The 12,213-nt window shown below is 36.1% G+C and overlaps 1 protein-coding gene across 5 annotated transcripts; it reads right to left on the bottom strand.

Moving 5' to 3' along the window:
* Positions 1-2,011: 2,011 nt before the first annotated feature.
* Positions 2,012-11,531, bottom strand: LOC137941631 (plastidic glucose transporter 4). Of its 5 annotated transcripts, none has more exons than XM_068787124.1 (15): positions 11,335-11,531; positions 10,514-10,643; positions 9,889-10,150; positions 9,290-9,404; positions 9,028-9,095; positions 6,449-6,581; positions 6,270-6,369; positions 6,039-6,151; positions 5,078-5,171; positions 4,824-4,977; positions 3,714-3,860; positions 3,531-3,604; positions 2,883-2,971; positions 2,680-2,794; positions 2,012-2,363 (listed from the first exon to the last, which is right to left on the bottom strand). In XM_068787124.1, the coding sequence occupies exons 3-15, from the start codon at positions 10,139-10,141 to the stop codon at positions 2,184-2,186; spliced, it is 1,635 nt and encodes a 544-aa protein (XP_068643225.1). In that variant the 5' UTR covers positions 10,142-10,150; positions 10,514-10,643; positions 11,335-11,531; the 3' UTR covers positions 2,012-2,183. The 5 variants fall into 5 exon arrangements, with proteins under 5 accessions (XP_068643225.1, XP_068643224.1, XP_068643227.1 ...); XM_068787123.1 differs by having other exon boundaries at positions 9,889-10,147; XM_068787126.1 differs by having other exon boundaries at positions 10,514-10,613.
* Positions 11,532-12,213: the final 682 nt, after the last annotated feature.

Below are 12,213 nucleotides of genomic sequence, written 5' to 3'. Positions count from 1 at the left end.
AGTTTATGTGAATGATATTGTTAATACTTGCATTGACCTTTTTGGCATTCAACGGGTAAAGTAGGACCTTAATAAGGAGTTCTAAACCAAGGACATCAGGCTTCTCAAGTACTTCCTTGGGATTGACGTTCTTCAATCCAAACATTAGTCCTTTAACAAAGGAAGTACGTACTTGATTTGTTGAACGGGACCGAGATGCTTGGATGCAAGCCTAGAGACACACCTATGGAACTTAATGTTATGTGTAGGAACAGGTAGTGATGTTGATGTTAGTCGGTTTCAACAGTTGGTCAGGAAGTTGATCTATCTCCTAGTTACAAAACCAGATATTTCCTATTCAATCAGCATCAACCACAACAATCACATTGGGAAGCATTGGAAAGAATCTTTCGATATCTCAAGAAAAGTCTAGGTCAAGGGCTACTATATAAATGTCATGGTAATATAGAAATTGAAGGCTTTGTTGATACTAACTTGGCTAAGTAACCTAATGATAGAAAATCCACCTCTGATTTTTGCACAACTATTGGGAGCAATCTAGTCACTTGGAGAAGCAAAAAATAAAATATAGTGGGTAGATCAAGTGCGTAAGTGGGATATCAAACTATTGTACTTTCAGTTAGTGAATTGTTATGGTTAAAATCATTTATGACTGAGCTTGAGTTTCAGATAACCAAGCCTATATAGTTTCACTGTGACAATCAAGCAACTATCCATATTGCGAACAATCTAGTCTTTCATGAGAAAACCAAGCACATCGAGATAGACTGTCATTTAATACGAGAAAAAACTTCAAGCCAGAATAATATCTATACAATATATCCCTTCAAAGAATCAATTGGCAAACATCTTCACAAAGGCTATTATTGCAAAGTCACTTATAGATTTCTGCTCCAAGCTGAGAATATTTTATGTTTTAACTCCAACTTGAGGGGGAGTGGTGTTCAAGTAGTTTGAGTGGTATTCTATGTAATTATAAGAGTGAGTGACAGAAGTTACAAGTGGTTAGTTTAAATGTTCTTTTTAATTCTTGTGTATTAAGGTATCATGCCCCACCTATATAAATAAGAAAGAGAGGGGGAGGAGCGACTCTCTCTTAACCCCTAAAGTTTATCTCCTCAACTTGTACTCTTTATCTTCTCCTTCTCATCTTCTCTTTTTTTCTTCCTTCTTTCTTTTTCTTTCTTCTTCTTACTCTCAAACCAAGTTATCCATGGATTTTACCCTAGAATTCATTATATATAAACACTTTAACTTGAGGGGAGTTATTAAATGTAATGGAGGGTAGTTTAATCATTTCATAATGTTTCAATTATCTAGAAGAGTATCATTAGATTCAAGAAGTTTAGTACCTATTGTGGTCCAATTTATATAAGGAGATATTACATATTATAGGAGTAAATGTGTCTTTTCCTCTATCCATCACTTAGGCCTTGTTTTCACTTGAAAGACATTTCCTATGTTTCCTGAAAACGTTTTTCTAACTGAAAATTTTTACCAAGAAAATTATATATTTTTCAAGTAAGATTTTTCAGGCCGAAATATCATATGAAGAATTTTTAAATACATATTTGACAATTTATGTTTAATACATTTAACACAAGGCAATTTTTCATGACAATTTTGTATTTAATAATTTATTTTACTGAAAATTTACTAACAAGTCCATTGAATTTTTCTTGAAATTTAAAAAAAAAAAATCCACATAAGATCACTCTCTTCAATTTTGGTCTCTCTTCTTCACCCTTTTTATCTCTCCTTACTCTATTTCACTTAATATCTGCAAGTTGAAAAGGACTACAAAATTTTCATTCATAAATGACACAATCTGCCCTAAGGGATCGCAGACACGTTCAGCAGTCCAACGGATCCAATTTGGAATAAAACTACCAACAGGTCCATATTATGGCAAAGCCACAGATGAAAGACTGCTAGTATGGCAGCGGATGAGATGCTTCTGAATAGGACTGAAATATTACTAACCAAATTCAGAAGCAATGTGAAGTTCAAATTCTAGTAAAGTCACGTTGAAGACGGCCTGGTTATTTAAAATTAAAAGTGTTTTTTGGGACAAAAAAAAGAGAAAGAAAGATAAACCGTACATTCATGTTTCAGTAAGCACGAATGCAGTAACCTAGCCTGGAGGAAAATTGATCTGACTATCAAACATTCACATCTACAAACTAAGCTGTACTAAGTGCGCGTTCGATTTCCTCCAATGACCGGCCCTTTGTCTCCACCACGTTGCCAGCTATATACAAGACTGCCATAAGGCAGATGGTGGCAAATCCCAAATAGACTTTGCTGATACCAAACTTGTTTACCACACTCAAGAAATAAAGGCCAATCACAAAATTGGATACCTGTCAAAATGAACAAAGAGAAGAATGCACTTAAAATCATATTGAAATTCTGTCCAGGTGGAGAAATCAAATGCTGGGTTGTAAACTTCACCCAGTGCTTCACAAGGCGCTGAACTTATTCTAAGTCGTAAGTTATTTTATAGGAAACCGCCAGACAGAAAAATTAACAACCTAAGTCGATAAGTGCAGACCTTGTTGTCCACTATGATGTTTAGAATCCTATTCATGGAAGCCAATTGACTGAAAGAGGGGTCCTATAAAGGAAAAACTAGAGATAAAACAGAGGATGCACATATTGCAAGCAGTGCCAACTTACCCAGTGCATGCCAAGGGATAGGGCAACAGCTTTGGCCCTAATTCTGGAGGCAAATATCTCTGGAAGAAGGAGAGCAGGGACAGGCCCAGCACCAAGAGAAAATGACAACACATAGCTGATTTAAACGAGCCAGAGACAGATAAAAAGGTCAGCTTCATTAGGATATACAAATATTAGTGGTAGAGAGAGAGAATTTAACTTACAGGACAGTGCCAAGAACCGCAAGAGGCCCAGAATAGGGTGCCAGGACATTCCAAGTGAAGGACAGAGAAAGCAGTAACATTGAAGCCGCCTTCAGAATAGTCCCATTATCACAACAATGGATAAGTGACCAACTAAAACGAATCATTAAAGAATAATAACATAAACATAGCTAATGGCTACTTTAAACTAATGAAATAATTGTAACTATCATTCCGATTAAGTAAATAAACCAGAGCTGCACCAATACTTATTTGGGTTCCTGAGCTAAGCCTCTAACATTTAAACTCATCTTACGTTTTAAAAAAAATTAAACTCAGATTTGCAAAGGGCAATAATCTGGCCTTCATATTTGGAAAACTAAAAATGAGAAAATCAACTGCAAAAACATCAGGGAATGGAAATTGAATTAACACAGTACAAGATAAATCAGGGAACACATGCTACTATTACAGCAACCTGGCTACAGCATTGATCATATTAATTCAATCAAAGCTCATAAATGCAAAACTGATATTCAAGATTAGTATAAAGACCATGAACAGCAAAACACAATAATATCCAACTAGGAAAAGCGCAAGAGCTATCTGATTAGGATTTATGTTTCAATGTCCTATACACATGCTGCAGCCTATAGTTTCAAGTAATACCATGCCAGTAAAACTAGTAATTAGAAGACTTTTCCTTCCTTGCTTATCCATCAAAGAAGATGCAACAGCTGTGCCTGGAGAGAGAAAAACCTTCAATAAGATAATTGATTGTATGTTAATAGCTGTCATATGTGCTAATCCGCAGATGGTCAAAATTGGAAATATACACGACATGAAACTAACCAAAGACATTTGATGCACCAACAAGAGCACTTGCTGCAACATCAGAAGCAACTCCAGCACTTCGGAAGACTGATGTAGAGTAGTAAACAACAGCATTTATTCCAGCTAACTGCTGAAACAAGAAAAGCGCCGCGCCCACACTTACAACTGCATGAACAACAAATTGTAAGAATTAGAGTATATGAAACAGATGATGTATGAAGTATCATAAACATATAACTGTCAACTGCCAAAAGATGTATGATGGTTTGCCGATGTAGAAGAAGGCAATCTTCGCCTCGCTCTGATACCAAACTGATGCGGTATGGTTGAAGTTTTAATTGAAAGTACCTAGTTAATGAATAATCGAGCAGCTGCATTACTGGAACTTGAAAGAGAAGAAGAAGAAGAAGAAGAAGAAGAAGAGAAACGGCAAGAAAGATGGAGAGATAACAGCAAAGAGAGATTCTTTTTTCATTTATTCATCACTGATTCACAATTCTGTTACAATCAATTAATAAGAAAAATCTAAATTCAAAACTCGAAAACAGATAAAATTTATAACTGATAAAATCTCGTAAAATTAGGGAAGCTCTTTTGAGTTACCCCAACCTTTTTAGTTGATTATGGCACCCAAGTTTGTATGATGTCATTTTCATTCTTAATTTTGCAAATGTTGGCATAGTGACCCAACTCATTGCAATAGTGGCATCTCATGTGAGGAATGGGAGAGAAATTTTTATTTTTCTTTGTTTTGTTCTTCCCAATTTTTCTCATGGGAGTGGATTTGAGAGATAGAATTTTGACTTGTTGTTCTAAGTCTAAAATAAAATAAAATAAAATAAAATAAAATAAAATAAACTTTTTTATAGAAGTGAATAATCACCCAACCAAAATGTGGTGGGTCCTTCTGGGGCCCGATGCCTCCGAGCGTACACTTGTGTGATCGGTGGCATACGGGTGTCCCCACCAAAAGCACAAAGTTTTGTACAATGTTGTGTCCACGTGGAGGAGGAAAAGTAATTCACTTACACATTACTAGAAATATAAAGACAACTATGGCATTTAGTATTCCTGATAGAGCCAAGGCAGGAGACCATAACATGAAAATTATGTGAATTACAAATATACCTTTAGAATAGCGTTTACTGAAAAGATCAAACCAACCCGCATCTGGCTCAGTTGAACCCTGGAGTCCTGCCCTCAGATCATTCATAACCTCAGCAACTCTTTCTTTTCCATTAAGTTTTTTTATAGCTGTTTCTGCTTGCGAAATTTTCCCTTGCTAAAAATAAAAAAATATCCATATTACGTTCTCAGAGCCACATGACGAAATGCTACAGCATAGATTCATATGTACTTTAAGCAAACGATGAGAAGAAAACCTGAAATAGCCAGCGAGGACTTTCTGGTGAAACAGCCATTCCCAAAGCCATTAAGACTGAAGGAACAATTGCAAATCCAAACATTGTCCTCCACCTGACAAAAATACGCATCAAATTAGAAGATAACCTGAGATCAGAGCAACTCCTGATGTGACATACTCTGATAAAGATAGATTTTTTTTTCCAATCAATAAAGTAAATTATGACTTACAAATGCATCCTTCTCTATCATCACAAGACATTATGTGACTAGTATTTTTAGACATCCATGACAATATTAAAATCTACGATTTTATTCAAACTGGATTCTTTAGCGATTGTTTCAATAATTCACATTGTAGTTAAGCTTGGACAACAGGCCACCAACATATGAGACACAATCCAATGATTACCACAGTTTAAACCATTGTAGTTGCCGGCCTTTTCTGGTCAACACATTTCCACATAACCATGTTCTGGATATTCCTTTCAGGACCATTTAGGTCGTTTGTACATTTTACCAATAGTTTAAAGTTGCTAATACATTTTCTTAAAGGTCTTTTTGTTCCATTACATGCATATATATCTGCAAAAAATATCCATCATGCCCAGGATCATCACATAGCTCAGCAAGGCAGAGAAGTTTTATAGCGCCGTGCATTAGATGTAGATAATACTTAAGACTTGACCACCATCTGAACCTGAAAAACTAAACATCCACCTTAGCATGGTAGCAGTATGCAGTTTTGTTTTACATCCAACAAGTAGAATTTTTTTAAGAGCACATCCAGCAGTACATTAGAAAAAACTCCATCTCCACTCGACAATGTTGAAAAGTAGCGAAGTGCAAGTAGAAGCACTCTGAAGAGTGAATATGTAAGGCAACCTAAAAGCAAGGAGCTTAAAGATAAAATGGAGAAATTTGCACCATAGTGGACTTGCATCACCTACTGAGTTTCAAGATGGTTATACGAGGAATTACCAAATAGGATTTCCCGCTAAGGGCAGCCCAGCAACCAATGCAGCAAGAATGCCAACACATATAAAGAGCTGGTTAATAGATCCAAGTGCACCACGTATCTCTGTTGGTGATATCTGAGCCCAGAAAATTATTTTTTCATCAACCACATTGTACATCACAAACATTGAAGTAGAGTGACTATCAGATATGTAAAGTGAAGCAATCACAGGTGTAAATTCGATAAATGCATACCTCAGATATATAAAGTGGAACAATCGCAGATGTAATCCCAATTCCAATTCCAGCAAGTAAGCGACCAACTATCATTGTTTGTACACTTTGGGCTGTCGCACTGCAATTACCATCAGGGGATTAGCACACCTTCCATAATGGCAAAAACTTCATTAACTTTTGTAGGATCCAAGACAAACCAGAGAAATGCTCCAACAACAAGTGGGATTACATCCAGTTGGAAAGTCATTCTTCTTCCAAACTTGTCAGCCAGTGCTCCACCTGTGAACGAGCCAACGGTAGCCCCAGCAAGAAGGGTGCTAACAACCCATCCTGTCCAAATGTTACATAACAAAGCCCAGTTTAGCTTTAGATTTGGCATAAAGCATATAGAAAAACTTCTAGGAAACACATTTTCATGGAAAATGAATAAAGTTCCTCAAAATTCCAAGTTTGAGCCTCCGTTCTTTTTCGGAATGTCAGCAATTATACTTTCATTATAGTTGCTTATTCTTCAGAAGTCAGTCGATAATCTTCTTTCAGGGAGTTTTACGTTCAGATGTCTTTGATTGGCAGGTTTTATGTCTTCCTTTTATAGTGAACAATTTATTAAAAGTCCAAAGTAACTTATTTTCTAGGGTGATGGTGTCCAAGTTCTTTTTCTTAACAAGCTGTCAAGATTCTTGTCATGGCTGCTTCGGTTAGAAAGCAAAAACTGAACCATATTTAGATAGTTCAGTCCTTGGAAAGTTCTATTCTGGGAATTTTATTAAATTAAGCAAGTCTGGTGAAAGTCATGGATAAGGAGTTGAATGGAGTTTCTGTAACTTTTGTTATGACATCTCAGACACCTTCAAATTTTATCCCCTCCTCTGTTCTCCTGATTTTGCTGTTGTTGCATTTCACACAAACTACCCCAACATCTAGACACTGTCAGATTTTGAGCACAATCTGAGTTCAAAGCTTGGAAAATAGTTTGGATGACACTGCACAGTAGTAGAGGTAGAGGAAGATAAATTACAGCACCACAAGTTACAATGTTGTATTACATTTGATGGAGTGACACTGACAGCAATAATAATGTTGTCAAAATTATTAAAATTAAGTTGATGGACAAGGCTGGAATATAGGTACCCAATCTTTATGTTATCAACTCTAAGAAATTTCTGGTTTTCAAGTTTGAAGGGAAGAACTTGAATTTCTAGGTGTTGTTTTATAACTAGCACTAGCTAGCATTAGAGAAAACACACAAAGAAATTATTTTCAGAAAAATAGAGAGAAAACAATGGCACTCCAGCAGCCAAAAGAGAATTTTTTTATTAAAGATTTGAAACCATAATAGACTTGGAAAATAAGTAACATCACCATAATAGAACTTTACTAAGTACTAAACCTCCCAATTCCAATTGAATTCTGACAGACAAAATTGAAAACCACTCAACTGGAAAAGAATTTCAGCATGTGTAGATAACAACTTCCAACAACAGACTTACTAACTTTGGAACTTTCCTCAATTGACTACTAATAGAAAAGACTTGCTAACCAAAGACTTTCCTAAAGAAAATTCTCCTAATTAGAACTTCAGATAAACTAGGAAACCATATAAAGCGGAAAACAGACTGACTTTCCCCATAAAAAGTACCAAAATAGAGTACTTTTCTAAAAAGTAACTTTCCAAAAATAGAAACAGCTGTATGTCAGTCTTCTTCATTCTTTTTCTTCTTCCTTCTTTTTTATACCTTCAATGTTTCTAGATGCATTTCTTCTTCCACAAGTGAGCAATGTACTTCAACTAAAAGGACAAGTACCAGTATAAGCAGATTTCTGCTCATCTAGTTCACATGCTAAAGAGGATGAAACAGAGAAGAGTTTAAAGTACCTGTCTGTGAATCTGCATCTAAGAGTGCCTAAAAGAGGGACTACTGGGCTGGGAGTCAAGGTGATGGGAGATGGGGCACAAATTGATACCCTAGGACGATGGAGGTCTAACTGAAGAAGAGCTCATTATTTGGCTCCAAACTATCAAGGATGCCTTCAAATTATGAAGTAATTGACAACAATAATAATGCCTGAAAGTTGGAATTTCCAAGTCATTTTCACATTAATGATGTTTTTATGGTCAAGCATCTCATCCCATACATTGAGAATGATTAAGAAGAAGATGAGAATTTAAAATTGAGGAAGAGTCAATCCAGTTTGATGCAGTGGATATAGAAGACAAATTGCATGGAAACCCTTATCCAAGAAAAAGGGATAAATTTACCCTAAGATCAGTCAACAGTTTCCCTTTAGGTAAATTTTATTTTGGAAAGCTTTAGTTAGTAGGTGTTACGTCAATTTTTAATAGTAACTGTTTGTTTGAAGAAAATGGAACATTTATAAGGTAGTAGCTGATCACTTCTTCAGAATTTCCAGTTTACTAATATTACTTGGTTTAGCTAGTCTGTGGCTAAGTCCTGAAGGTTATCCATTTGGGCTTGAAGTTGCCATAACATTGTATCAGGTTTGATAGTAAACTTCAGAGAACCTTAAGCACAAATTCTTGCTTCTTCTTTTCTGTTTATTAGCTTGCTGGCTGGATTAATTCACAATGAAGCACTAGCTTCTAGAGTGCATCAATACTTTGTTCTATGTAGCAAAACATGGATAACAGAGCTCAACTTTACCAAGCTCCATCCAGAAATGAGTGAAAGGTCTATCTACTGATCTTTGAAGTATTTAACAATGACGAAAGAATATAGTGTAAGGTAATAAATAACACTAATGTCATGACACCTGCCTTGCAATGCAGTGTTTTCTGATATACCAAGATCCCTGGAAAGATATTCAAGTGCTCCATTCACGACACTGCAGATTGAAGAAAAGAGTAGAAAATGAAGTCATTTGACCCAGAAAAATAGTAGAAATGAAATCACAGGAAGCCCAACCTTACATGGCATGACATGCCTAATAAATGTATCAGAAAAAATACTCAACAGTCTAAAATACCATCTTCAGAAACACAATTAAAAAGTACAAATGAATATATATAAAAAAATTACCCTAGATGGTACCCAAACAGAATAGCACCCAGACAAGCAACACCAACATAAGGCAGAACTGTTCCTGAAGATTTTCTCTGAGGCGTCTCAGAGGGCAATGCCTCAAGATCCCCATCTGCAATTAAATAAAAGATGTATATACCAATTAAAAAAGTAGGCAAAAGCCCAGGTATATTGAAACCTTCAATGCGCTTGAGAAACCAAAAAAACAAAAAAAGAAAAAAGAAAGAGAGAGAGAGAGAGAGAAAATTAATTACACATTAAAATGCAGGGCAGACAGCCGAGAGTTGTGTGCTGAGGTAAATTAAAAATGGAATGCTAAATCCTCACTTAGTCCACATTTGAATAATTAAGATTGGCAGCTATTTACACAAATCTATTGGTGAGATCAAGGCATGAATATAAAAGGCAATAGCACAAACTAAGAAAATCCTGAACAGCATACATGGAATGGGTATGAAATAAAGGTATAGCAAAAACATGCCAAATGCTTCTTATATCATCGACATAGAACAAAACCAGATTGCAGCCACTTGGCATCTTGATCATAAAACAGCTATTGAAGTAAAACCTTCCAAAGATCTAAGATAAGAACATACCAGAACTTTGAGCCCTGACAAATCCAGATTTGGACTTTGACCAAAAACTTGTATCTACCCTCATCCTCAAGCATGCCAACTCCGAGCTCATAACTGAGTTGAGATGTGCACCGCAGGCAATGCTTTTCTTAAGTGAACACAGGTTACTCAAATCTGAACTACTTCTGGTGAAGTCCCTAATGTGAGGTGAAACTCCATGTTTTTGAAAGCTGGTAGACACACATCCATTCATTGCAAAGGTAGAAGCTTGCATTTTAACCTGCTGTCAATTAGTATTAGTATGCTTTGCTCACTTTGCTGAATTTGGCTTAAAGACGAGATTTTGTAATTATTATGTACAAAACCGATGCAGCAATACAGGACAGAAGGCATCTTCACAACTATTATAGCAAGGGAAAAATGAGATCATCATGAAATGTTGATTCAACTTTTCTCGAGCAATGAAAAGGGAAAATATGAAAACTAAAAGACAAACATACTATATAAATTTTATTAAAATGGCATAGCCACACGTATATCAGAATAACACAAGAAAATTCCCTTCAATCTTGATGAACAGAGTTAGCAGTCAAATCAAATAAGTCAATCAAGAGTAGAATCATAAAAAAATCATAAAGGGCCCTACCAAGTCTTCATTTGCAAGAGAAACAAGAGCATCAGATGGTCTAGAAAAAGGAGCAGATAAAGCAGATGAATGTGTAGGGGCCTTTAAGCAAAACGCGACGCTGTCAAGTCATTCCAACAAGGTCAAAACTCTGCAGAAGACGGTTCAGAAACTAAGAGAACAGACGTAATGAACGTAAGACAAATGGAGAGAGAGAGAGAGAGAGAGGAAAAAAATTACAGAAATCCGGATGCACACTTAATCTTACTCATCAAAAACCAGAAGCCAAATGAAACAAAACGCTAAATGCCTGAGCTCAAAGGCGCAGATAAAACACGCAAACGTCATTAAAAATAAATAAACATTAAATAGAAAGAAGACCAAAATGGTAATGCTAGTGGAGAGAATCTTTAGCACTTCCCTTTCACAAAACCAGATACACGGATGAACTACACTAAGCTCAAGTCAAAGAAACACAATGTGTACAGTTGGCGACAATTAAAATGTAACAGCACCAGCAGAAAGTTCAGGATTTTAGTACATCAAAGATCTAAAAACAAAAGTAGTGACTCAAGCGGTGATAAGCGAATGCGTTCTCTCATGTAGTTGCAATGATCTTATGTAACTCGACTAAATGATCCAGATCCGAATCTAGTGCTCAGAGCCGAAAATGCTGAAACATCGAGATGCAACCGATCGAAGAGTACAAACCAGGAATTCAGTCGACCAGAGCACAAGATCAATAAAAAGCTAGACTAAGCAGAGAACTCAGAGAAGAAACGGCCAAGACATGTAAGTTTTGAGAATTTCGCATTATTGATCGAGAGGAAGAACAGATTCACCTAAGAAAGGCTTTGAGCAGTCTCGTCGTCAGATGTCTGGCTCTAACACCTTGGTTGTGCCGTCGGCTCAAGAGTAATGAAATGTGGGAGGGGCAGAAGGAAAAGAAGACTGCTGGCACATCATGTACTACAGACGGAGCGGAAAGTTCAAGTGGAGTGTCTTGTTTGTTTCTGGAATAAATAGGGAACGTCGGCAGAGACGGAATAATTACGTCAAGATCGGGGTAATGGAGTTTGAGAGTCCAGTAAACGTTTGACGAGCGTGGAAAGTTTATCCATCTTCAGGGATGACAGCGTGGATTCATCCGACGTCACTGGCACGGAGCACCGCACACGTGGAAACTAGAAAGTTCATTTCAGTTGACGAAAAGGCATACATTTATCGAAATAAAAAACTAGTATAAATAAGATTTATGAAATTGAAAAATTATTACAAACATATAAGATAGTTTACATCATTAAATTAATTAATTTATTCTATTTACACTGTTAATGCCCCCTAAAGTATTGGCCAACTAAATGTCAAGTTGTTAGAAAGTGAAACATAAAAGAAGAATAAGAGATCTATAAATACCTGTGTGAGTTTGGAGTTAAGCATAATCAAAGGTTAAAATGAAAAATAAAAAAAATAAAAAACAGAAAAAGAAGAAAGTATAATTATGCAAAATCTCTTCTTTTCTCTTCTCTCACTTATTTGAAGCGTCTCAAATATTATTTGAAACGTCTCAAATATTATAATACTGCTGCTGGAGCTTAAGTTTAAAGTATTTAAATCAAACCCAACTCGAATATATACAAGTTCAAATTCGACTCGACTCGATACTACCCTACTTTTCATCAATCCAATTATACGATTTCAGTCCTTTTTTCTCACATCTA

The sequence above is a fragment of the Aristolochia californica genome, unplaced genomic scaffold, assembly GCF_029961685.1.
Source record: "Aristolochia californica isolate CCGP_79_NKW_82.1479 unplaced genomic scaffold, dmAriCali1.0.hap1 SCAF_9, whole genome shotgun sequence".
Lineage (NCBI taxonomy): Eukaryota > Viridiplantae > Streptophyta > Magnoliopsida > Piperales > Aristolochiaceae > Aristolochia > Aristolochia californica.
This window is presented reverse-complemented; position numbering and strand designations above follow the sequence as displayed.